At 41.7% G+C, this 26904-nt stretch overlaps 1 protein-coding gene across 1 annotated transcript in view; it reads left to right on the top strand.

Annotated features, from left to right (window-relative positions):
* Positions 1-26904, top strand: part of LOC109379906 (zinc finger protein 510-like) — a 55922-nt gene that overhangs the window by 17660 nt on the left and 11358 nt on the right. Inside the window, exons 4-7 of the mRNA XM_019636914.1 lie at positions 13233-13315; positions 16911-16969; positions 22223-22349; positions 22615-22710. Of these exons, the coding sequence (XP_019492459.1) occupies positions 13303-13315; positions 16911-16969; positions 22223-22349; positions 22615-22710 (295 nt within the window). The 5' untranslated portion in view covers positions 13233-13302. The remainder of the gene's footprint in view (positions 1-13232; positions 13316-16910; positions 16970-22222; positions 22350-22614; positions 22711-26904) is intronic.

Raw genomic sequence — 26904 nt, 5'->3', positions numbered from 1 at the left:
AGGGACATAAAACCCAAGCAGAGAGCAGTGGTCTTGCTGGATGGACAGAGGATTTCAGAGTTTGGAGCTTCCTTCCAGCACAGCTGGGATTTGGAAGGCAGGATGCTAGAGAAGGAGCCCTAAACACCTGTATGGGAATTTCCCCGCGCCCTTGGCTGACATTGGACCTGTGCCTGCCCAGGGCCAGGCTTGGGAGAACAGCTGTTGGGATACTGAGCGGGACAGAAGTTTCGGAGGTCACACAAAGCTGGTAAAAAAAAAAAAAAAGTAAGATTCCAGCCCAGCCAGGGGGGAGAGAGGGTGCCTGGGCATTAGGTTGAGGCCACACACCTAGAGTCCTGTACGCAGCAAAGATATCCTTCAGAAACGAAGGCAGAGAGAAACGTATCAATTTGGGCTTGAAAAATTGACCAGCGACCACAAGAGAAATGGAACCTTCTCTCCCAGATGAAATAACAAGTTTTGACAAATGCTTGTCAATCTGTATGGATTCATAACAGTCCTAGGAAAAAAAATAGCATTGATGTTCTAACCCCCAGTACCTGAAAACGTGACACTACTTGAAAACAGGATGTTTTGTTTTGTTTTACATAAGTAACCAAGTTACAAGCGAGATCCCTGGAGTGGGTCCTAATCCTATATGACTTGTAAAGGTGAAATTTGGACACAAAGACAGACATACACAGAGGGACAGCTATGTGAAGAGGCACAGGAGAGCTCCATGTGACGATGGAGACAGGCTACCAGCCAAGGAACGCCAGCAAACCGCCCGAGGCTCCGAACAGATTCACCCTTACAGCCCCAAAGAGCAAAATGGTCTCAGGCCCTGTGAATTGGTATTTTAGGAAGATCAAGTAAACAATTCACCTGCGATACCACCCTTAGAAATGAAAGAGCCATTTTTCTCCTCCTTCTGTTCTCAGGGGAAAGTAGTCTTCTGAGAAGTCTCACCTTAAAATTGAGGGCAGACATGTGTGAGACGAAGCGCCTCTACCCCCACCTCCACCCCCCTCCCCCAGATCACTACCATCTAAACCACATACACAGAAGAAACCAGGGGTACACAAGTCTCCCAACCTTGGTTTTCAGGTCCCCCTCTCCCCCTGGGCCCTATAAGGAACCCACACATGATGCTGCAGCAGTTGGGGTTTCAGGTATATGGGGGCCTCTCCCCACATGCCAAAGTATGTGGATCTACTTCCCAGATCTGCCCTGAAAAACATTTCCCCCACTTCCCAGTGGAATGGAGCACGAACTCACCCTGTCAGCGAGGTTGGCCCTGATCCTGCCGGCAAGCCCAGCACGCACCTGCGCCTGCTTATATGGAGCCCAGATCATCACCCCCAGAATCTTATCATTTCCCAATCAAGGCCAGTCAGTGCCTGCAGGGCTCTCGGCTCTTTGGTCCTGAGTACGATGGGAACAGGAAGGATTAGGGAATGCTGGATTTTCTGGTCAAGGTTTAGGCTAAAAATTCGCAAGCGTTCTTTATCCATGCCTACTGTATACCCCAACCATGAGGTCATATCATACACACCCCAAAAGGGCTTATGACACGCTTCCCACTTGAACCTTCCCACGGGGTGCCCCTCCCCTACATGAGGCAGCTGCTTGGAGGAGACAAAGCAGCTTGGTGCTTTTGGCAGGGAGATGGTGTAAAAGAGCACCTCCCCTTTCCCATGGCCCATCAGTACATGGGGGCATCCAGCATGTGCTGCTTGCTGTAGGTGGGTTTGGTGGAAGGGTGTGGCAGGCTGAATAATGACCTCCCCCCCCCCAGGGTTCATGTCCCAATTCCCAGAACCTGTGAATGTGGTGCTAGGGCCTTAGCAGGTGTGAGTAAGTGAAGGATCCTGAGATGGGGAGATGAGCTTGGATTGTCCATTTGGACCTGATACAATCAAAAGGGCCCTTATAAGAGCGGGGGCAAGGGCTCCAGGTGATGCGAGGGGCCAAGAGCAGAGGCACGGTAAGCAGCTTCTAGAAGCTGGAAAAGGCAAGGAAATGGGTTCTTCCTAGAGCCTCCAGAAGGAACACAGTCCTGCCAGCACCTTGATCTTAGCCCCGTAAGACCCATTTCAGAATGCTGACCTCCAGAACTGTAAGATAATACGTTGGCGTTGTTTTAAGCCTCTGAGTTTGTGGGACTGTGTTACAGCAGCAGCGGGGAACCTGCAGAGAGCCTGAGAACGGCCTGGGGTGGGATGAGGTGGGTGCGGCGAGGATGTCTGGACCAGGGGCTGTCAAGGAGGGATGCCAGGTCTTGCACTCACTTGTCCCGAAAGGCCAAATGTTGCAGCAGGACAGAAGCCAAACCCAAAGCCCAAGCAGGGTGAGCTGCCCCAGGCAGAGGCCAGCCAGACCCAGTCGACAGCACCCAGGCCTGTGTTATATTCCCCTGTTCCTACACTCCTTGTTTAGCCTTCATGAAGGGAACACTTAATTAATTCTGAGGCAAAATAGGCAAAGGGAGAGAGCACACGTGAAATTTGAAATCTGAAAATTTCATTTCTCAGTCAACTGCCAATTTCAGGAGCCTGTTTAAACACGCATTTACTGAATTAGATGGAATTGTGCTGGAAGTGATAAAATTGCATTTTATCACAGTAGGTCAAATGAAAGCTTCAGTATCAGGAATGTATAGGAAAGAAATCAGGGTTCCTCATATCTGTATTTATCGGTGTGAGATTTTTACGTATTCCAATAGAAAACAAGAGGGAAAGACTTCCTTTAATAGAAGAGTTAAAGAGACATTGAAGGTGGTGATTAATTTGGAAATGGAGGGTTGAAGGTCAGATTGTGAGGGGCTGCCTGAATGTATGATCTATGAATTTCTGTGAAAGAAAACATCACAGGGGTGAAATAGCTTGTGAAATATGGTGAAGGTTATAGCCGTCCCCAAGGAGGATGGAAAAGGGAACTGAAGAGAATGAAATAAAGGAACTGCTCAGAGAACGTTTGGAGCCTGTGGTTCTTACAAACGTCCAAGCCATGGATGACGACGGGGCGGGGACTAGGGCAGAGGCAGCAGGAATGCAGATGATCAAAGGTTGTTAACTTGGATTTAAGACGTTACAATGGTGACCAGATGGTGGAGTTGGAGAGTACTGAAAAGTTGAAGTGGAGTCTCAGAATTCTACCCACCCATCTGGAAGGATATTTCTCCACAGGCCTTTCAAATCTCATAATATGATCTTGGTCTTTTTGTTTGGAAGTAAGAGCAATACTACATGATGTTACTCTTAAATGAAATATTTGGAACATATAGGTTAGGTGACGTGGTGCATGTCCCTAGTTCTTTGTAATAAAACTAGAATCTCAAATCCGTTCTACCAAAATCTCAGGCCAGCTTCTCCCATGAGAGCAATTTTATTGGATTGTAGCTTAATAGCTCCTCAAAAAGGTGACCATGAGTATCTCATATAAAGGATTTAATGACAAAAAAAAAAGTTCAAGAAAACTGGACATGTGTACAGTACTGCAATATTCAGGTGTTCCAAGATAAATACAAAAATTCATGACTATCATTTTGATTGTATTGAAAACACTGCTATTAGATATAGCAAATTATTTATAAAGGGATATATTAAAATTGGAAAAATCCAATATAAAATGATTTTACCTGGAGTTCTTTGGTGAAGATGTCTTTGAATGACCAGAATTTCATCAAGGATGCCTTTTTATTTCTTCTTAAATAGTTAATTCAAGCAGTTAATTCAGAGGCTGAGATTGGCTTACAGTTAGTGAATGCCCCAAGGAAACCTGACAATATATAGCGACAGAAGTGTATTACTTTTGTTTTTTTTCAAATGAGGGTTATTACTCTAGTCTAATGATGGCCTGTTTGGAAGGTCAGCTTTTCAGGACAAGTTACTTATTCTTATATTCAGTTTCTTTCATTTTCTTCCCTGTCATTTGGATTCGAGCGTTGGAGTGATGGGCTGGTGGGAGTTACCTTGGGCCGTCATTACATACAGGCCATTTAATTTACTTTATCCCTGGATTTTAGGAAGCTGAGAAGATGGAGAAGGAGATTTGATGCATGTTCATCTTAAGTCTTTCCTTTGCCTCATTAACTTAGGATGAGCACCTCGGGCCAGTAATGTCTCTTTTTCTCATGACTGTGTATATAACCTCATTTCTATTTTCTCAGCTATTTCTCAAATATATTTCTGTTATTTTTCAGCCAAGTGCAGTTATAGTTTCAGTTCCTCTAACTTGAACCCGGTCAGTGGAATGGGTCCAGCATAGGCACAAGAATTGATCATCTATACCAACTTTGACTTGGAGAAACATCCACGTCCTCTTTAGGATATTAGTGAGTTACACACGCTTCTCTGGCAATCCAAAACCACATTTTCTTTGGAGAAGCCTTCATAATATCTGAGAGAAGAATGACTGATAAGAAAGCGTAGTTGTCATATTCCCAGAATTTCCCATGCATTGGGACCAGGTCCAAGAGACTTGTCTTACTATATACCCTCTGCCTTAGGCTGGACAGGGGCACTTGGTCACTAATGGTTGAAGGAATTCACCCAGCAACGTGTGATAGGTTCTGACTTTGTGTTAGAAAGCTGCTAGGTAGCAGGTGCTAGAAGGGTTTGTTTATGTATTAAACCATTAAGAAATGTAGTTAGTTTCAAGTAAAACATTAACATAAGTAGATTCTCTGTGTTCTGAATGCAAGTCCAATAACCTTCTGTTGCAGTAAGCCAACATCATCATTTTTCTCTAAATATATCGAAGAAGACTAATGATAATTCCATGAGACCAGATGTCACAGATGTTATAGCCATTCAGACAAGGAAGTAGGAGCATTGGGTTACCCCTACCCCCCCCAACATTTTTATTTATATTACAGATGTCAGTACCCATCACCAATCACTCTTTAACTTTTGGTTTCAAAATTAAGGAACAGATCAATTAAGGCTTTTATTTTCCTTTTTTGGGGGCTCTGCATATAGGAATTTTCTTCAGTAGTTTTGATCCCAGAAATACAGAGTTCACATCATTTATTTATGTCTCCTTGTATTTGGTGTAAATTATTCCATGCAAAATCTTTTGTCATATAATGTATTACCTTTATTTTTTTAAAAGTTTATTTATGACCTAATTTATGATCTTATTTCAATGACTAAATAATCTAAATAAAATTAAGTATTTGTATTTCATTCTTCTTCTTAGCTTTCTACTCTAAACACAGGGAATATGATAAAGGTGATGCCTTGAATTATTTCAAATCCTAGGCTGAACCTTCTCAGTCATTTTTCTGGTGAATATTTCAAAGAATTATGAGCATACACAAAATAAGATAGAACGCACACCATTAATTATATAATGCTGTTTTCTTGCTATGTATGCTCTTAAATTTAGTACAGTAGTTTTTTTGTTTGTTTGGTTGGTTTTGGTTTTTTTTATAGCCAGAGTATTTTATTAATTGTCAACTTTGTCATTGGTTTCCCTTATGATACAGAAGTAGTATCTACAATTATTTTTTTAGAGATTACAGTTTGAATGCTGCTTTTGCAATTCAACCTAAATATACAATTTGTGTGAGTAGTACAGTAGTTTTATTTTTTATTCTAAGATTTTTCAGACAGTATGAATTCTGATGAAGTAGAATTGTGTATTATAATCAATATGGAAAGATATTTAGCTATAGACAGGGTCTCTCTGGATGAATTCCCTGGTGTTTGGCAGAGAAGATGTGATACCTAGAGACCTTTTCAGTATGACCATGACTTTAGAAATTCTGTTTCCTATGAGTTTTGTGATGTTGAACAAGGTCTGACCTTCTTTTAAAAGCTTTTTTACACTGATTACAAAGGTTTTCACTTCTTTGAATGTGTTCTTTTATGCCAGCTAAGATTAGAGGCATTACTGAAGGTCTTGTCACAGTGGCTACATCCATTTGGCTTTTCTCCAGTATGAGTTCTTTCATTTGCGTTAAGATCACACTTACTGCTAAAATCATGTCCACACATGCGACAATGAAAAACTTTCCAGTGTGAAGTTTTTAAATGCTGTCTCAGGACATCTTCTTGGCTGAAGATCTTTCCACATGGGTCACATTTGAAGGGTTTCTCTTCAGTATGAGTTCTCTGATGTTTACTCAATTGTGAGTAAAACTTAGGGCATTTTTCACATTTATCACATTTGTATACTGTTAGGCTGGTATGAGCTTCCTAATGGTCAGCAAGCTTTGAAACATTGTCAAAGGTATCGCCACATCTATGGCATTCAAAGTGTTTCCTGGGAGTTTGAATTGTTTTATGTCATTTCAGGGTTGTCTGTTGGCCAAAGACCTTTCTACATCCATCACACTGAAAGGGTTTCTGTCCAGTGTAAACTCTCCGATGTCTAACAAGGAATGAGTAAAATGTAAAGACCTTGTCACATGCATCATGTTTGTATAGTTTTGGTTCTGTATGCTTTTTCTGATGTTGCATAAACTTTGAAGCTCTTCTAAAAGTATTTCCACAATCATTACATCCAGAGTTGCTCTAATGCATGAATGTTTTGGTATTTGTATGGTTTCTATACTGTATGGATTTTCTTACGTCAAGTAAAGTGTGAGATGTGACTGAATGCCATCCCACAGTCCTCACACTCGTGGCTTTGCATTCCAGTGTGAGGTCTTTGCTGTACATTCAAATGTGAGCTCTGTCTGAAGACACTCAAGGATTCATTAAGGTCCGGAGGAAAAAATCCAAAGTCAGTTGGCATGCTAATAGGGACACAGTAAGAGAGTAAAATAAAATTAGACTTTCACATCATAATAGTAATCACAATGAGTTATTATTTGTGTATGTGTGTGTATGGAGGATATAAAAATACAGTGGTAGGTTAGGGAGGTGGCAGTATGTCATTGGGAAGTGGCAGAGTGTCGGGGCAAAGAGTAAATGTTGCAGCTGTACATTTTAAAGGTATAATTTAGAAGCAACATCAGTGTTTCTGTAAATAAGGAGGCACTGACATCATTCTTTCTTTGAACTGAAAATAATTTTTACTCTATTACCTATTAAAAATTTTACATTCAAAAAAATGTTACACTCAATACATGAAGGGGTAATTGGGGTTTTACTTTCAAGTGTTTCTTTTAGCACAGATTTTAATAAGTTGATATGTGATTAAATCTAAACACAATACATTGATTTTAATGCTACTTGAATACTAACAACTAGAGTGCCATAGTAGACATACCCATTGAATTACTGAATGTAAAATTACATGTAATTTGCATTGTGTCCATTTGTTAATGTAAAGAGAGAGCTAACATATATATACCATATATATGTTTTTAAAAATAAAGTAGACCTACTGAATATGAACTCAATAAATGGTATAAATAGAAAAATAATGCAAGCAAAGACAAAATGGTAAAATGCAAAGTCTATGAAAAATTTAGAAAAATCCAGATTGGATTTAAAAGAATATTAAAATTAAGACAAATGTAAAATAAAAGTACTGATATTTACTAACTATAATATAAGCCTCAGGGGGAAAACAAACAAAAAAATTAAATGCAGAGGAGAAAAATTATCTAGAATATCTGAATGCTTCCCAAAAATAGTATATAAGTATATCGTGGACAGCATTTTTTTTCTTTCAGCACCTTGAAAGCATCATCCCATTGATTCTGGACTCCATTGTTTTTGAAAAGTCAGCTGCAAATTATACTGTTCTCTTGTACAAAATAGGTCATTTTTCTCTTGCTGATTTCAAATTTTTCTCTGTCTTTGGCTTTCAATAGTTTGATCATGATGTATATAGTTGTGGAATCCTGTGCTTTTTCTATGTGGAGTTTGTTCAGTGTCTAGGACATGCAGATTATTGGTTTTCACCAAATTTGGGATATTTCTGGCCATTATTTCTTCAACTGTTTTTTTCTTTTTCTGTCTTCTCTCCTCTCCTTCTAAGACTTATATGCATACGCATATATTGGTATGCTTGATGGTATTCCACAGGTCTTTGATGCTCTGTTCAATTTTCTTCGTTCTTTTTCTTTCTGTTCTTCAGATTAGGTAATTTCTATTGATATATCTTCAAGTTTGCTCTCTGCCAAATTCTCTCATTTGTCAGCTCAAATCTACTGTTGAGCTTCTCTAGTGAAATATCCACTTCAGTTATGGTACCTTTCAACTTCAGAATTTTCAGTTTTCACAATTTCTATCTCTATTGATGTTCTTTCTTTTTGCATTTCCCTGATAAGGACCAGGATAATGATGATCATTGCTTGTATGATTCATGGAACCAAACATGCTAGTCTTCAAATCCCAGATCTGACCTTGAATGAGTTATTTAATCTGTGTAATTTTTAGTTTCCTCTTTCAAAAAATGAAGGTGTTGTTTTAAGGATTAAATGGCAAGAAGAAAAACCTTTGGCACCTCGCTGCTCAAAACGTGAGGGACCAGCAGCAGCATGGGCATCACTGGAGATTGCTAGAAATGCAGATTCTTGGGCCCCACCCACAACAGCTGAATAAAAACCTGCATTTCAGCAAGTTCCCAGGTGATTCTGTGCACATTGCCTAGTACGTAATAGGACCACAGGCATCCAGTCAATGTTAGTATGGTTATTACAAGCCTCTTTACTTAGATTATCTCAGCCCTCACAAGGCATGAGGTTCAGGCTTACATCCTTATTTTAGTAAATACATACAACTAAGGCTGATAGAGGTGAAGTGAAGGTCACATAGCTAGTGGATGAAGTTGCTGAGATTCAAACATATTTACTCCAAATTTTATTATCTTTTTAATACAGTTTTACGCCTAAGATAAAGAAAATGTCTGCGTCATTTTATTCTTAACGTCAATGTAATCCCCATGCCAAATAATTGTGGAGAAAATATTGAATTAATCTTACTATGTGTTGATTGCATTTCACAGGGTCCTGCAGTGAGGATTCTGAGCCTCTCCTAACTGCTCTAGCTGGCCTCTGTCCTCAGCAGCTGTTTAGAGTTTATAGCCCAGTCTGATGTTTAGAGGCTCTAGATCAAGTTCATTTGGCTCCCAGGTTCAAGTTCAAGATCCACAGAAACACGAGCTCAAGAGGAGGAAGGAGATGGTTCTAGAAGTACCTTGGAAAGCACCCGCTCTAACCTGAGACCTTATAGGACAGAATTAAAGAACCCCCCTAGAATAACTAGGTCCTCGATAGCTGGGTCTGAAGCAGTTCCTTTCTCCTATTTACAGTGAGCAAAGCCAGAAGAATATCACCACATCCATGGGCCATCAAATACTGTATGACAGTAGCAGCTGTGGACAAACTGTGACAGGCGAGAGGTCAGCCAGGGCAAAGGGGGATGGGTAAGGGATAGGTTCTACAGGGAAATAAACTTTACTGTAGGGTGTTTGAAAAGCTGGTCTTGGAAAAAGTGTTTTTGGATAAGCACACTGTTACTAATGCTTTAGAATATCTTGAATGATTTTGTAACTTAACAGTTATTTTAACATTCACTGTTATTACAATTTTAAATATTTTAATTACTGTACCAGTCTCATCCAAATGTTCATTAAATGGCTGTGCTCTTAGGGGGCTTAAAAATTCATGAAGACCAATTATTTTGTAGCGGAATTTAGATGTTATAAGATACTACAAAGACATTTAAATAAATACCACGATGCACTATTCTGTTAATTTAGTGGAGAACACGCAATACAGCATCAGGGCTAACACCAAGAAAATTAAAAAGGCAGGGCCGGCCAAGTGGCGCGATGGTTAAGAACTGGCTTGGGATGCCAGAGGGCCCTGGTTCGGATCCCACATCTGAGGGCCAGTGACACTGCCCTCCACAGCTAAGATGCTGAACAACAGCTCAACCTGGAGCTGGGCTGCCGTGAGTCGCCGGCGACGGCGTAGGCTGCAGCCCCTGTGGCAGTGGGTTGCCATGGGCTACCGTGTGTAGCCAGCAGCCAGCGTGAGCGGCCAGCAGCCGCAGTGAGCGGCCGTCCAGAAGCCGGCGACTGATCTGCCTCGCCCGGGAAGAGCGCAATGATGGTGCCAACTTGGGCCAGTGAAGCAACATCCTCCACAACTAGACTGAAGAACAACAACGAACAAAACGACAGCAACTTGTCTGTTCCCCTTCCCCCAATTCCCCAGCACTGTTCCCATCCCCCCAATTCCCCAATAAAAAAAAATAAAATAAAATAAAAAGAAAATTAAAAAGGCAGCGTGAGGGCAGGTATATTCCACAATAGATAAAAATGTATGCTCCCTGAGAATGTATCTTTCCTATTTTATGTCTAATACTATGGGGATATCGGTGTTGAATGATGCAGGTTTTGAATTCTTCCAGGCCTTTATAAACAAAATCTTCACATAGACTTCTCCATTGTTATGTATGAAAGTGATTTTAATTTTTTTTGGTTTGATTTTGTTCTTGCATTTGGCTTGCTCGTTTGTTTTTATACCCTTAAGAGACATATATGCTTTTTACAAACAATAAATTAATGCCTTATGTTCTTGTATAAAAAACATTTTGTATGACAATATATTGTAATCTTCCCCCATGTCAATTAATATACCTCTGCATTATAATTTTTAATGGTTACCTAATACCCTACCTTGTGGATTTTCTTTTCTTTTTCTTCTTTTTTTTTTTGTACATTGAGATTTTTGACAATGTGTTGCTGTTATTATAAACTGTAAGAAATGTACTTATATGCGTACGTGTATCCTTGGACAACTGTTTCCTTAGGTCATATTTCTAGTAATAGAATTGCTACATTAAAATGCATGTTTTTTTACGACTTGGTACAGAGTGGCCTCCAAATTGTTTTGTAAATTACATTCCAAATACAAATTTATGAGTATGAACATTTCCCTAAACTTATGCCCACCCTGGATATCATTTTTCTTTATAATCTTTGCCAATGGTAAAGGCCAAAAAACATTTGCATTTTTTTATTCATAGTTTATGGGCTGCTTTCACATATTTATTCCTCATTTGCATTTTTTTCTTTTGTTACTTTCCCCTTCATTTTCATAGATCATTTTTATGGTAGTGTGATCTTCTTATAAATGTGTAAGACATAATTAAATGAAGCCAATAAACCATTTCTTTTATATACTTAACAAATATATTTTCCAAGTGTTTTTTTATTTGATTTTTTTTTGTCTGAAAGTAAGGTTTTAAATTTTTCTAGAGTAAAATTCAGTAATCATTTTTTTTAAATGATCTTAAAGCTTGCCATCCTTATGCAGAGATTAAATGAGAAACTTAGTTTATGTTCTCTCTAGGTACTTGGTGGTTTACTGTTAAAATGCTAAATCAAGAGTCTGTATGAAATTTGTGGTATAACGTGTATGAGCAAGAAAAATAATCTTCCCACTCTCCCCCATTGCCTCTAGTTTCCTAATGTGATTTCCTGACTGCCCCTTCCCTCCCCCAACTTGGAAATTCCCCCTTCATCATACTCTAAACTCTCATGAACTCTTGGGTTTGTACCTGTTCTTCTAAGGAGCCAGAGGCACCTTTTGAATATTATATTAATATTATACATATTCATGTTTTGTAGGAAATACTCTTGATTGTTTTTTAAGTCCTGGCTGTTATCTTAGGGTTTTTCTTCTTCTAGATGAAATTTGGATGTGTTCTGTTAAGTAAAATGAAATAAAAGAAAAAGTAAAGAAACCACATCACTGAAATTGAGATTTTGATTGAAATTTTGTTAAAGAAATTAAGTCGTCCCATCTAGGAAAACAATACATGTCTTCATTCACATCTATAATATCACACAGTAGAGTGTGACAGTTTCTTTTGTGTAAGTTCTGCCCAATTCTTGTTAACCTAGTCCTAGATACTGAATGCTACTGTGAATGGAGGTTATTTCTTACTTCTATCATTGGCATAAGAAAAACAATTGATGTAAAAGTATATTGACCTGCACATTATCTTAATCATAGGATCAAAGTTAGTATGACCAAAAAGGGCATCATGTGTATGAAACTGATCTGGCGTGATTTACTGAGATGAACATGACATCAGTATGTTATGCCAAGAATTGTGTGACCTGAATCTAATTGTGAGAAAACAATCAGACAAACACGAATTGAAGTATGAATAATATTCTTTAAAATAACTAGCCCATCCTCTTCAAAATTACCAATGTCCTAAAAGACAGAGAAAGGCTGAGGCACTAGAGTAAAGGAGTCTAAATGATACGACAGCTGGATGTAATGAATGAATTGGATCCTGGATGAGGAAGAAAAAAAGTTATAAAGGATCTTATTGTGAAATAGGTGAAATTTGAATATAGTCTACATATTTGATAATATATCAGTGTTCAATTTCTTGAATTTGATAATTATGTAGTGGTTACATAAAAGAATGCCCTTGTTCTTAGGAAATATATGCTAGTTTTAGGGGTGACGGTTCATGTTTGCAACTTACTGTCCGATGGTGAGGAAGATGAGAGAGAGAGAAGGGAGAAGAGAGGAGAGAAATGGAGAGAAGGCAAAAGTGGTAAAATATTAACAATTGGTGGATTTAAGAACACAGCTTATAGGTGTTCATTCAGAATGAATCATTCATGCAACTTTTCTGTAAGTTTGAAAATTTTCAAAATGAAAATGTAAAGAGAGTAAGAAAATTATTAACTACATGTTTAAGGAAAAGATAAAAGTAACACATTGAACTTTTAAGGTACTATTTTAATTAAAGTATCACCTCACATGGTCATTTCTGGGAGAGGAAATTATGAGTGCTCGCCTTTGATCAAGTCTTTCTGTGATTTATGTGTATTTGCCATTTTATCTACAGTTTCAATGTATTACTTTTGAAATCCTGTTTTTGGGTGGAGATGGTGCTTGGGAAAACAATTTCTGGTGGTGGTATTAACCTTTTACTCTATTACTGGGCTTTATTTTCTAGTAGTTTAAATTTTTAGTTTAGGTAAATTTTTATGTTTTCATATGTGCAGTTGACATAAAGGGACACTGATTGTAAGTGGAGTGGGGTTCAGATCCCTAATCCTGGGGTTAAAAAGGAACCAGGGCTCCAAAGTAGGGATAATTGTGGACAACAAATCATCCAATTCACCAAATAAGGCAGGAACTCTTACGATCGCCCCTAAGGAAAGGGGAGCGGAGACTTATGGGAAACGGAGTCCTGAATTTGATTGAATTTGCTGGATGACCGGGAGGAGAGCCCAGGGAAGTGGTCTTCGCAGCTCCTTCTGCGCATGTGCAGTTCTTCCTCATTGTTCTCCCGCCCCCTTGTCTCCAGCTTCTCGCGGCAGATCACTGTGGAGCCTCCCAGGGTACGCGTCGTTCAGTGACGAGGTCCCGCATGAAGGATGTGCACTGCAGGTGAGAGCCGAGTTTGAAGGGTTGCTTTGCCAGGCTTGGGGTAGGTTGGTGCCCACACCTGGTGGAAGCACAAACTTGCACAAATCCCATGCGGGCTGAGACTCGATAGCCCTTGTCGTGCATTGGCCCCTAAAGAAAGCCCAGTGACAGAGTAGCGTGGCTGCAAGGGGCCACGAAGAGGCTAAGGGCATGGGTTTTTTGGTCAGAATAAAGTGCGCTGAGAAAAGACAAATGCTAAAGGACTGTTTCCAGAAGCTCCTCGAATTTGCATGTGCCTTGACCATTCCTTGGCGAGTCCAATCCTCAACACCAGCGGGGATGAGAATGAATTCTTAGAACGTTTATTATATGCCTGCAGGCTAAAGGGCAGGTGGTGGGTCTGACGTATTTATGATTTATGAATCCGAGTTTTAACTAAGATGAGTTCAAGTTCTCACTCTGCCACTGAGTCTCCATGAGCAAAATGCTGAGCCGGTAAGACCCAGTTTCTCCCTCCGTAAATTGAAGTTATTCCTAAAACCTGTCTCAAGGTTGTTCCGAGGATGGGATACAGAGCACCTGTGAAAGCACTCAGCACAGCTTCTGACGTTCACTTCGCACCTGGGAAATATTCATTGCCTTTGTCACCGTTCTTTTCATTAAGTATATTTGTTCTCCAAGACCCCCTGTGACGTCGGTATTAACAGTCCCATTTTAATCAAAATTCCGGAGGGGAAGCCTCACAGCCAGTAATTGAAGGAGCTGGATGCAGACCTCGCACAGGTTCATTCCCAAGCCCGATGCAGGGTTTGTCCAGCTCTTAGCAGAACGGCACATCCCTCAGAGCCACAAGGAAGAACCTGAAGTGTGCAAGGACTGTCTTCCTTCCAGGCTCTTGGAGATTTCTTGGTATCTGTTCAGAACCCTCGGGTTACTGCAGAATTGAGGCTTCTAGACTTTTCCTTCATTGTCCATCTGCCTTGTGCCCTCAGCAGTTTACAGACTCCCGATCCAGAGCTTCTGGTGGGGGTTCTTGATCATGCATCAGAATCACTTGGAGGGCTTGTTAAAACCCAACAGCTGGCTGGGCCCACCCCCAGAGTTTCTGACTCAGTGGGTCTGGGGAGGAGCCTGAGAATTTGCATTCCTATCAAGTCCCCAGGTGGAGCAGATGCTGCTGGTCTGGGGACCACTCTGTGAAAACTGCTGTTACAGGAGAAGGTGAATTCCAAGAGACAGTTGGGACCTGGGCAGAAGATTCCAGTTATTTGAACTTACCCACTCCAGCCAGGTCCAGTTTCCTCGGATCACACAGCTCGTGTGAGGAAAGAAGGTGGGCACACCTGGGAGAGCCCCACCTGGGAGATCCCCACCCTACCCAGACCCAGGCCACCACAGCTGCAGGGCAGAGATCTGAGAAACAGGCAGCTTCTATATTTCCTTGCTCAGAAGCAATTCCTGGTCCTTCTGCCCCGAGTAACATCACGACACCACACAGATGGTCAAGATGGTCGGTCAGTGGAGGGACAACTTTCAAAGGAGAGAGGTTAGCTTGGCTGAGAGTGGTGGGCAAGAAGCAGGCTTCCTGGGAAGAGGAAATCCTATGGACAGTTGATGAGGATGTGACCTGGGAGGAAGGCCAGGGAGACACTATTCTCCACTCCTGGAAAATTCTCCCCACACTCTTAATGTTCTAGTCCCTCTTCCAGGATTCTGCACGGCCCTTAAACCATGCCCATCACCACATCTGGAATTTAGGGATAGGCTACCTGCCCCCCATTCCTGCCTTTATAGGAGTGCAGGATGGGTTTTGAAGGGCTATATAATCCTGCCTCGTTTTAAAAGTGAACAGTATGGGGCCTGAGGGAGTAATCAGCATAGAGGTAAGTGCAAAGTTTCTGGAGCCAAACTGCCAGGGTTGAAAGCCCAGCTCTACCATATTACTTTTAACTTTCTTCCCCTCAATTTCTTCATCAATAAAATGGGCGTAATAATAGTACCTACATCTTGCTTTATTTTAAGGGATAAACGAGGTGATATATGTAAAGTTCGTAGAACAGTGGCTGTTACATAGTAAGCGCTATACAAGTATTGTCAGTATCACTCACGTTATACCTGGATTATTACTATCTAGGTTTATATTAATCATTAATGGCAGAACTAAAGGCCCCCTACTCCCGAACCACTGTTCTGGCCACCGTGTCTGACTTAAGTCAAAACAAGTTTCTTAATAAAAAGTCCCTAGCAACACTTCAACCAAAGGAGAACAAATCCCTTAAAAAAATAAAAATAAAAAGACTTCCTTAAAGTACACCCATCCCTGTTGTCAGAGGTTTCTATTAATTCTTTAACCTCAAGGAGTTAAAAATATAAATAAAATGTAAACTAACAGTCCCTATCAGGTTTTTGTTGTTACATGATTTTTACATTTTCTTAACGGAAATATTCAAAATATACAGGAGTAAATAATATAGTGATTCCTGTATATTTGTCACAGCTTCAGCAATTTTCAACATGTGGACTATTTTATCTATGCTTCCCCCATCCCCTTAACGTACACACACACACACACACACACACACACACACACACACACACACATACACACACATACATATACACTTTCCCACTTCCACCTTCCTCAACTGGATTAAAGTAAACCTGAGACATCAAAAAAATTCAGAATATAGGGCCGGCCGAGTGGCTCGTTGGTTAAGAATTGGCTTGGGAGCGTGAGCTCTGTGCAGCGGAACCTCTGGTTCAGATCCCACATGGGCCAGTGATGCTGTGCCCTCTACAGCGAACAACAACTCGACTGGGAGTTGGGCTGCGGTGAGTAGCCGGCGAAGGCGTGAGCTGCAGTGGGGCTGCAGTGGGGCTGCAGTAAGCTACCCGCTACCTTGAGCAGCCAGTAGCCGGCGTGAGCTGCCATGAGCCGCCTGAGAGTGGTGGGCAAGAGGCAGGCTTCCTGGGAAGAGGAAATCCTGTGGACAGTTGATGAGGATGTGGCCTGGGAGGAAGGCCAGGGAGCGGCCATCCAATGGCCAGCGACCGATCTGCCTCAGCTGGGAAGAGCGCAATGATCAAAATACCAACATGGGCCAGTGAAGTGACATCCTCCACAACTAGACTGAAGAACAAAAGGACAGCAACTGGTCTGTTCTCCTTCCCCGATTCCCCAATGCTGTTCCCTCCCCCAATATCCCCAATAAAAAATCTTAAAAAAAAAATTCAGAATATAACATGTTTAATAACAGATCAAAAGTATGGCCTGCTGTCCTTGCTATGCTCTGATTTATTTAACCAAATCTTCCTTAGTTGGACTTTGTCTTGTTTTATGTTTGTCTGCTATTAACTCAAAGGAGGCTCTACATTGTAAGAAACGAATAAGAAAAAAAATATTTACTTTCCCCAATGAAAAACCTGCTTCTCCTAGCTCCCCATGGTTATACTAAGGTTACAAGCATCCCCTCACATTCCTGCCCTTTCTAAGGGTCAGAGTCTCCCACTGTGCCGCCATTTGTCAGCTAATAGGTATGGCTTTCTAGGCAAGTGCTCTGAGGACCTTCTAGAAGATGTAGTTCTCACCATGTCTTTGCTCTTTTCCTTTCTCCAGCTCTGCCTTCACAGTTCTCTATCCTTTTCCAGGAGCAGGAGAAAATGAACATATCCCGGGTGAGTTGTTTACTTATTACCAATGTTTTTCAGTGAAACCTAAGCATTCTTTTGCATTTTTAGTAACTGTGCTTTCTTGTCAATTGTTTTTCTTCATTTTTTTTTTCATTTCCTGATTTTTTTCCTGCATTATTATTTTACTTGCCTTTCCCCCTCTTCCAGTGGTTGCGAAGGTCTACGTTTTCTTTTTACTCTGTTATTGGTTACCTTTGATGTGTTTAACACAGATGAAAACGTTTTTCTGTCAGCATCAGGAATGGTTTTGATCGTACCACCTAAATAAGATATACTGCTCCCTCATCTCAGTTTTTGTGGAAATCATCTAACGCTTTTCTTTTTCCTTTCTTTTTATATAATAAACATTATTTCAGGACTTCTTTGTTAACAACTGCATCACACTGTCTAGCTACTTGGACAATAACTATTTAAATTTCAACATACATTTTCTTGTTATTTTTGCTGTCCCAAATTTGAAGATAAAGTGATAAAATAATAATAATAGTTCAGTTATAATATACCGACAATTTCCAGCTGCTTCAACGTTCCAGTCACTTGTTGAATTCTTTACCTGGATGTAATGACTCCCGTATACTTGTCACAGCTTCAGCCGTTTTCAACATAGGGACCATTTTATTTCGTCTATACTGCCCCCTGTCCCAACGGGAGACCTCAAGTTCAAGTCCACCCATTGTTGATTGTAAGTTATCATCTGCGGTGTTCCAACTTGCCCAAGAACTTGGAATGGGAGACCTTTTGGGCATAGGGTTGCCAGATAAGACACAGGGCATGTAAGACAAAAGTATATTTTACATGGGACATACTTATTCTAAAAACGTACTCGTTTATCTGAAGTTCAAACTTAACTGGGTGCCCTGTATTTTTTATTTACTAAATCTGGCAACCCTACTTAGGTAGAAAGAGGGTTTGAGTTACCCTGTGCTGACCATTAGGACAGGACTGGCAGTCCTGGCTCGTCCAGAGGGCCAGACCTTCTGTGTCGTCAGGGGCTGATTGTATTACCCGGTTCCAGATGGCCTGTTGTTGAAGGGGCGTGGCCTGCTCTAGCCTCACCCTCAATCACTGTAGCAGCTCCTCTTCCAAAGTTCAGGAATTCTCAGACATGCTCTCCACAAGATGTAGCTTCGTCAAAAAATATAAAACTTTGCCTACCTACCCTTTATAAATAACTTAAAAAAAAGTTTCCTGTTGAGTTAGCCCCATGTGCTCATCTCTTTCCCAGTCTGTAAGTCACCCACTTGCAGCCCTCTCTGATTTTCTTAGGAAGCAGTCCTTCAGCTGTCTTCTATCTGTCCCCCACGATTCCATATGTCATGTCTTCTTTCTCAGTTTTAATAGAGGCCTCTGGAGGCTTTCACAGAATGGCTGTGATCATATGCCTTCTGACTCTGCGTCTCTGAAAGTGCTCCGTTACATGAGTGATGGAATGGTTATAGGATTTGGCTTTGAGATTCTTTTTCCTTCGGAGGATGATGAGAAAAGATCATCTCTATTATCTCCTGGCATTTCGAGAGGCTGGGGAGGTCGTGTGGCAGTTTGATTCTCAATTTTTTTGTAAGTAACGTGTTTTATGTTTCCTTCTTGCAAGTTTTTCTTTATCCCTGGGTTTCAGCTATTTCACCAGGCAGCGTCTGGTTGTTTGTTCTTTTCTCAGGCTGCCTGCTTGGTAATTGGATGGCTTCTATTAAGATGAAGACTCATATGCTCTGGGATGTTTTCACTTATTTCTGTGATGCTTTTCCTTCCCTCCAGCCTCTTTGTTCTTGTCTTCTAGAAATCCCATTAGACTGTCAGTGCCTCTCCCGATCGGCTGTCTGTGTTTTGTTCCTTTCCTTTTATTTCCATTTTTCTGTGTTTGTTCTATGTGTTCAGAGATTGGCTCATTTTTGTAGTCATTTTGTTTTCAAGCCTTCTCTTGAGAGTTTTGTGTATTTGTTTTCATAAGTCGGCAACAAAATATTTAGTACCTGTGGGCTTTTTCATTTTTTTCTTAGCTAACTCGTCTCATTTTATGGAAGTAAGACTCTTACATCAATTTGGGGATACCAATTTGAATTCTTTTTTTTTTTTTTTATTTTTTTTTTAATTTTTTATTTTTTTAATTGGGGAATTGGGGGATGGGAACAGCGCTGGGGAATTGGGGGAAGGGGAACAGACAAGTTGCTGTCCTTTTGTTCTTCAGTCTAGTTGTGGAGGACATTGCTTCACTGGCCCAAGTTGGCACCATCATTGCGCTCTTCCCGGCCGAGGCAGATCAGTCGCCGGCTTCTGGACGGCCACTCACTGCAGCTGCTGGCCGCTCACGCTGGCTGCTGGCTACACACGGTAGCCCATGGCAACCCACTGCCACAGGGGTTGCAGCCTACACCGTCGCCGGCGACTCACGGCAGCCCAGCTCCAGGTTGAGCTGTTGTTCAGCATCTTAGCTGTAGAGGGCAATGTCACTGGCCCTCATATGTGGGATCCGAACCGGGGCCCTCTGGTGTCCCAAGCGAGTTCTTAACCATCTCGCCACTCGGCCGGCCCCCAATTTGAATTCTTAAAAGTTATTCTCTTCAGTAGCTGAATTAAACTTGTGTTCGTAGTCTTCTGTCTATTCCTCTTGGTGCTTATCTTTTGGGCTGTTGCTTTTTATTGACATTAAATTTGTTTAACAGTCTTCAAGCGTGTTCTTCTTGAGGCTAATTTTTCAGATTGTTGTTTTTCCTCCTCCATCTGGGCCCTCTTCTGTTTTCTGAGTGAACAGAAAGCTAAAAACCTCATCTGATCAATATAGGAACTGATGTGTGTTTACTTGGCTCGCAGAGGTCTCCTTCCTGGGCAAGCTTTTCCCTTGAATGGATGGACTGATGTGGGGCCTCACGTGAACTGTTGGGAGATGTGTATAGACAGGCTTCTCTTCAGGCTGTGCAGAGGGGAGCAAAGCACAAGGGGACCCCTGTTTCCCCTGCCAAAGGGGGCAATGCCTTACCTAGTGGCAGAGCATGTCAGTTTATTTGCTTAGCGTTGCCTTAAAAGAAAAGATGTGACCATCTCAAGATACTAACTACAGTACATTGCTACTCTGTTGGGTTGCGAAGTTCACACAGACCCCTGGAAACAATTCCCTGTTTTGTTATAGGGACCATTCTCCTGAGTGTTAATTCTCAGGCAACCCCTGTGGAGGGGGTACGGGACCCCTTAAGAAGTGCGGCAGTGCTTCTGTTACTCGCTGCTTCCACTATCTCCTCCCATTCTATAGCTTCCAGAAACTGTTCAGCATTTCTCGCTTGCTGACGGTTTCTTTCCCAATGCTCCTCTGCTCTGATAAACGTGTTAGGGTTTGGGTGTCTCTTCCTGCTCTAGTTTTGGAAGTAAAGGAGATAAATGTGTGTGCCCACTCCATTGTGCCACGTTAAGAGTGTCCCTTATTCTTGAAATTGTCACCACCAGTGACTTTTGAGACTCTTTTTTCATTTGTTTGACAGCTGCTTATCGAGCCCCGCTGTGGACCAGGACTGTTCTAGATGCTGCAGACACAGCTGCTAACTTCTGGTTCCTTGTTGGTCACCTGTGCCACACTCTCCTGCTGTCCCTCAGGTTCTGTCCTTGGTCCACATGTTCTTTGTGAACAAGTTTCCGTCTTCGGATGGCTTCAGCTACTGCTGAAATACTCCTGATTTCTAAAATTGTGTCCTGATCCTAGAGCTCTCCCCTGAGCTCCACAATATTATATCCAACTGTCACCTGGACGTCTCCACCTGTATGTGTCACCGATGCCTTAAGCATAGCATGTCCGAGGTTTCTGTCTCTCCTGCCCCACCTATTCCTTCTCCTGTTTTGTCAGTCTCAATATGGCACCGGATCGACCCACCTGCTTTTGCAGATAACCTGGCAGCAATGCTCCATTTCCCCCTCATTTCATAACCAATTGCTGACTAATGCCCTTGACAATGGGCTCCCACTTCTAAATCCTTTTGCTTCCACATTAAAATAGATGGTCATCTCCTGTAAGTCTATTACCCTCCTCTCGGACTTCCCTTGCAAACAGGCTTTCTCAACCTCAACACTATGGATATTTGGGGCCAGATAATTCTTTGTTGGAGAGGCTGTCCTGTGCATTATGGGATAGTGAGCAGCGTCTCTGGATTCATCAGCTATATACCAGTAGCACCCTTTCCTTGGTTGTGACAACCCAAAGTGTCCCCAGACATTGCCACATGCCCCCTGGCAGGCAAAATCGTGTCTGATTGAGAACCACTGCTTTCAAACACTCTCCACTCTGCTTCTAGAGCATTACTTTCAAAATATAAGTCTGATTGTGGGGACCTCATTTATAGATCCCCAGTGTCCTCAGAAGTAATCTCCAAAGTAGGGGTGTCCACCCCAGAGAATTGCATAATCAAGTAATGTATGGTATGTAAAGACAGGATTAGAATGCCCTTTTATGTTTCTTTTGTATATAAAAAAATTAAGAAAGTGAAGCTTTACTTTTGGTGTATAACTGGGGAGTCATATAATTGATAACTAAATATACTGAGGGATACTCAGAAATTCTTACTCATGGGGTGACTAAATATTTGAAGGCGACTGGCCTACAGGACAAAATTTCTCCATGTCTGACCACTAAATGCCTCTATTGCTCTTTATCTCATCAAAGCCCCCAACCTTATTCTATCACACAGTACTGCTTGTAATTCCCTTAACTGTGCAATTTTAATGTTTCTATCCCTTTGCTTATATTGTTGCCCCATGTTCAGACAAAGCTCACTGTTAATATGCATTCTAATCTATCTCCTCAGTGAAGCATACCCTGCAAAAACAAGGAGATTTAAGTCTGCTCCCCCTTTGTGACCTCACTCTACTTTGCACACACTTTTTTTCATGGCTCCCATAATCCATTATTGCATGTGTATGTGTATGTATAGAAAGTCTCCTCGTCGGTCTGTAAACTCCTTAAAAACAGGACCAGTGTCTTCATAGCCTTAGTGTCCTTCAAAAACTATAACAGTTTTCTAGGCCTGCAGAGGAACTCAGATTGTTTTAGGACTTCATAAAGAACTATAGAGGCCGAGTATTTCCGTTGTGATTTCGGTTTCTTCCACACAGTACAGCGTGAAGGAAGGTCCATTGACAGCCTTTGTAATATTTCCTGGGCAACTCTTAGCAGTGAACACAGTAGGATTCCTTCCCATATGTATTTCCCACGTAATTGGTCTTGAGCTCTTCGGATTGAGCCGGATTGGCCTATTGCAGGGGTCGGTGTTGTTTGAGGACGTAGCTGTGAACTTCACCCCGAAGGAGTGGCAGCTGCTGGACTCTGCTCAGAGGCACCTGTACAGGGACGTCATGCTGGAGAACTACGGACACCTGGTGTCCCTGGGTGAGCACAGCGTCCCATGCAACTCTCAACAGCATGCATGTCCTATCATAGGAACCACATCCTTGTAGAGTGTCATCAGTTGTAGGCTTGAGATTGTAGATTCAAAGATCCTTTTAGGGAGCTTGAAAGAATGTTGCATTCTTACCTCCCTAGTGAAAGGGTCTGCTTTGATGGTTGGACAGCTTCTAAAGCTCCTCCCTTCTGACTCTTCCAAGGGCCTGAACTCGAAGCAACTTTGCCAGGGCCGTGTCATTTCTCATAACAGGGCACCGTGTTACCACACCTGAGCTGATCCTCAAGTTGGAGCAAGGAGAAGAACCGTGGGTCTTAAAGAGAGCACTCCCAAGTCAGAGCCACCCAGGTGAGTTAATGAGATCAGACAGAGGCAACTGGGGGAAACTGGATCCCAAGTGCCCAGTGCAAGGGGTTGGGATCTGTGAAGTGTGTTTCAGAAATCTCTGTTAGAGGCTCAAGACTTTTCGACGAGACTAAAGACAGGTAAAGACCAACATATTAGCCTCCAAATATAAACTTTTTAACTTGCATATGTAATTCTTTGGTTTTCTGTTTAACATTTGTAAGATTTGCTTGTTTTTTTGTGGAATCCAGTTGCTGCCTCCCTCATCATGCTCCTTTCTTTGTTTTTCTCTCTCTTCAGAAATAGCCGTTGTTCACCTTCCCTCCAGTGCCAAACACTCTGTGGATATGCATGTATTGCTACATTCTCTCATTCAACAATATTTATTAAGTGCCTACCATGCACCAGTCACGTAATAAGCACAAAGGATACAAAAGCAAAGTCTCTACTCCTATCAACAGATCCAGTTAGCAAATAAATACATGCTAAGTCTAGTAGTAATCAGCATTCTGAAAAACCAAAGTCAGATGAAGGGGATAGAGACTGACAGGGAGTGATATTTTGGAAGGGAAGTTAGGGAAGGCCTCTTTGAGGAGGTGAACATTTGAACAACAAAACTGGAATGGAGTTTAGAATGAAGGGACGGAGTGAGCCACGGGTCAGCTGAGACAGCAGGTGCCAAGCCCCAGAGACGGGAGTGGGCTTGGTGTAATCAGGGGACAGCAAGGAAGCCAGGAGGACCAAAGAGGGTTTATTGAGGAGAAAGGAGCAAATGATGGCAGAGAGTTAGCGGGGGACAAAACTTTACAGGTAAAGACTGAACTCTGCTCTCAGTGAGATAATAAGAGAAGTCAAGGGCTACACCCTTAAGCAGTGCATTTGGAGGTCAGGAAGACACAGGCTCTGGCGAGAGGGACTGAGAAGGAGCACCCAGTATGTAGGCACAGAGCAAGGAGACAGGGGTGTTCATAAGCCACGTGAACAAAGTGTTTCTAGAAGGAAGGAGTGAGGGCCAGCCAAGTGTCTCAGTTGGTTAAGAGCTCGCTCAAGAGTGTGAGCTCTCAGCAACAGCGGTTCAATGCCCAGCCCGAGCTGAGCTGCCAACAGGTGGCAGGATGGCTCAGCTAAAAAAAAAAAAGAGTGAGTTCCAATATGCAGATGCAAATGTGAAGTTGGCATTGTCCCTTCTTTTCCTGAAAACTAGCCAAAGGCCACAGGGAAAGTAAAAATTAAAAAAAAAAATTCAACTCTATATTTATTGTAGGTTGAAGGCAGCTGAGATACCAAATGTAAAAAGAAACAAAACAAAAAATGGTGGAAAGACTGCCCCCCCAAAATGGAAATCAGCCTTGATCACAAAAGTAGAAGTAGAAAGAAAGCATAGTGTAAACCAGTGCTTAGGGAATAGCCTCAGAACATATTGTGCAGACACTATTTACTTGCAATATTTACCACAAATGGGGCTTAAAAGCGTGAGATCTTATTTTATATATAATGGGAAAGTAGCATTACCCTGAAGGATGCTTAGGTTCTGAGTAGAGCTAAGAATGGAATGTGTGCTAACTCAGTTGTTGTGGTTGAAAATGCAGAAGATATAGAATTCAATACCCTGGTTTTAGGGTAGGAGCTGACAATATTGTAGACTTGTGGGATGATCATTTGAACATGCGCTGTGAATTTAGGTATAAGAAACTAGTATAAACTAGTATAAGAAACTAGTATAAACATTCAATATCAAATTTTCCTTGCTAGCATATTGACTCTGGTTTATCTGCCACAGAAAAGTCATAAGTTTTTTGGTTTTTTTAAAAGATTTTTATTGGAAAATTGGGGGCATGGGAACAGAGCTGGGGAATTGGGGGAAGGGGAACAAACAAGTTGCTGTCATTTTGTTCTTCAGTCTAGTTGTGGAGGACGTTGCTTCACTGGCCCAAGCTGGCACCATCATTGCACTCTTCCCAGGCAAGGCAGATCAGTCGCCGGCTTCTGGACGGCTGCTCACTGCGGCTGGCTGCTGGCTGCTCACGCTGGCTGCTGGCTACACACGGTAGCCCATGGCAACCCACTACCACAGGGGCTGCAGCCTATGCCGTCGCAGGCGACTCACGGCAGCCCAGCTCCAGGTTGAGCTGTTGTTCAGCATCTTAGCTGCAGAGGGCAGTGTCACTGGCCCTCATATGTGGGATCCGAACCGGGGTCCTCTGGCGTCCCAAGCCAGCTCTTAACCATCGCGCCACTCGGCCGGCCCAAGTCATAGGTTTTTAAGCATACAGTTGATGTTGTTGCATAAAACGAGAACAGCAGAGGATAATAATAATCACCCGTAGCCAAACATTTTAAAGACAAAAATTAATCAAGGCCCTAGGACCAAGTTGAATAGCCAGGTGCTTGAGTTCTACAGAAAAGAGACATTGGAAGACGAAAACATGATATAAAAGTAGGATTAAAAATTAGTATTGTGACGGGACACAATCGGTTGGTAAAGTGAGCCAGCAGACTCCAAGTGGGAAAAGCAGAGCTGTCAATCGGGACAGATTACTTTTGATTAACCTGCTAGATCAAACGATAGCACCAGCAATCAGAATAGAGAGGTGACTTGGATTCTGTTGCAAGCACGGCTCGTCCTCTCATATGTCAACGTTCTCTTCGGACACTGTGTTTTCTGTATCACAGCTGTATGGGGAGACAGAGCCAGAACTATAGGACTCACCATTAGACCAGGGGAAATGAATCATTTCGTAAGTTTCGTTGGGAGTTGGTGTACAGAATGGAAGCGATTGGCAGCGTGTAGACTGTAGTCTAAAGAGCCTACTACAGTAATTAAAGTATGGGGGGGAGGAGGATAGCTAGTCTCTAATCTGCCTCCATACTTAATCTCTGCTCTGATACTTCCCTTCATCACCCTTCAGTCTCCCTACTCAGTGGCCTTTCTCTTTGCCCCATCCTTGGACTAGTTGTTTTCTTGATATCCTTTGTTCTCAGTTCACCATTCCTTGTAATATTTCAAGCTTTCTATCTGTGTTGAGGTCATATTTGTAACAAGCCAAAGCTACTTGTATTAATTTTCAGCTTTCTCTTTTTCTACTACAGTATGATGTTTTTTTTTTCTTTTTTGGTTTTTTTTTTTGTCTTTGTTTTCATGTTACCAAACCAAAGGAGTATAACAAATATTTTCTTAGGAGTTCTTTCATCCCAGGAGACTGTGTCTAAAACCTGAGAATCAGCTCAACATAGGGTACAACCCCATTCCTTAAGAAATGTTTTAAGATTTATAATGTATGTTCATTTTTAATATTTCTAGAAGTCCAGAAAGTCAATAACATGAAAGAGAGAAGCCAAGAAAATGAAGCTAAACATTCAAGGCAAGCTTTATTCATCAACAACAAACCATTGACTAAGGAGAGAAGTAAGACCTTAGGAGAAGCATTTAATATGGCCACAAACCCAGTGCCTTCAAGAAAAATGCCCCATAAATGTGACTCATTTGGAACAAGCTTGAAAAGTGTTTCAGAATTAATTATTTGTCATAGAAGCCATGTAATAAAAAAGTCTGATGATTTCAATGGATGTGAGTTCCTTGATTCTATTCATGAGAAAACTCATACAGGGGGCAAGCCCTGTGAAAATGATCAAAAGAAGAAATCCCACAGTTATAATGATGACTTTATTCAACATCAGAAGAATTCAGCTTTGGAGCAACTTCTTGAATATAATAATTGTAGGAAAGCCTTTCACAAAAGAACAGCCTATGTTACAGATAAAAGAGCTCACACAGGAGAGAACCCCTTTGAAAGTAATGACTACAGAAGAGGCTTCGTGCAAAAGTTAAAGTTTAATGCTTGTCTGAGAACCCTTAGGGAAAGGAAGCTACATGAATCCAGTAAAAATGGGAAATCCTCATGCATAAAGTCAAAACATGCACACCAGAGGACTCCCACAGGGGAGAAACCCTCTGGATGTAATAAATCGGGGAAATCCTGTGACAAGAAGTCAAACCTTACTACACATCAGAGACTGCACACAGGAGGAAAACCTGATGAGTACAGTGAAAGTAAGGGAGCCTTGCAGAAGTCATACCACACTCAAAATGAGAGAACTCACACAGGAGAGAAAATCCGTGACTGTAACAAAGGTGGGAAAGCCTCCCATGAAAAGTCATGCCTTACTCAACATCAGAAAATTCACACAACGGAAAAA

Source organism: Hipposideros armiger, unplaced genomic scaffold, assembly GCF_001890085.2.
Source record: "Hipposideros armiger isolate ML-2016 unplaced genomic scaffold, ASM189008v1 scaffold_31, whole genome shotgun sequence".
Classification (NCBI taxonomy): Eukaryota; Metazoa; Chordata; class Mammalia; order Chiroptera; family Hipposideridae; genus Hipposideros; species Hipposideros armiger.
The sequence above is the reverse complement of the archived record's forward strand: the minus strand, read 5'-3'. Positions and strand labels throughout refer to the sequence as shown.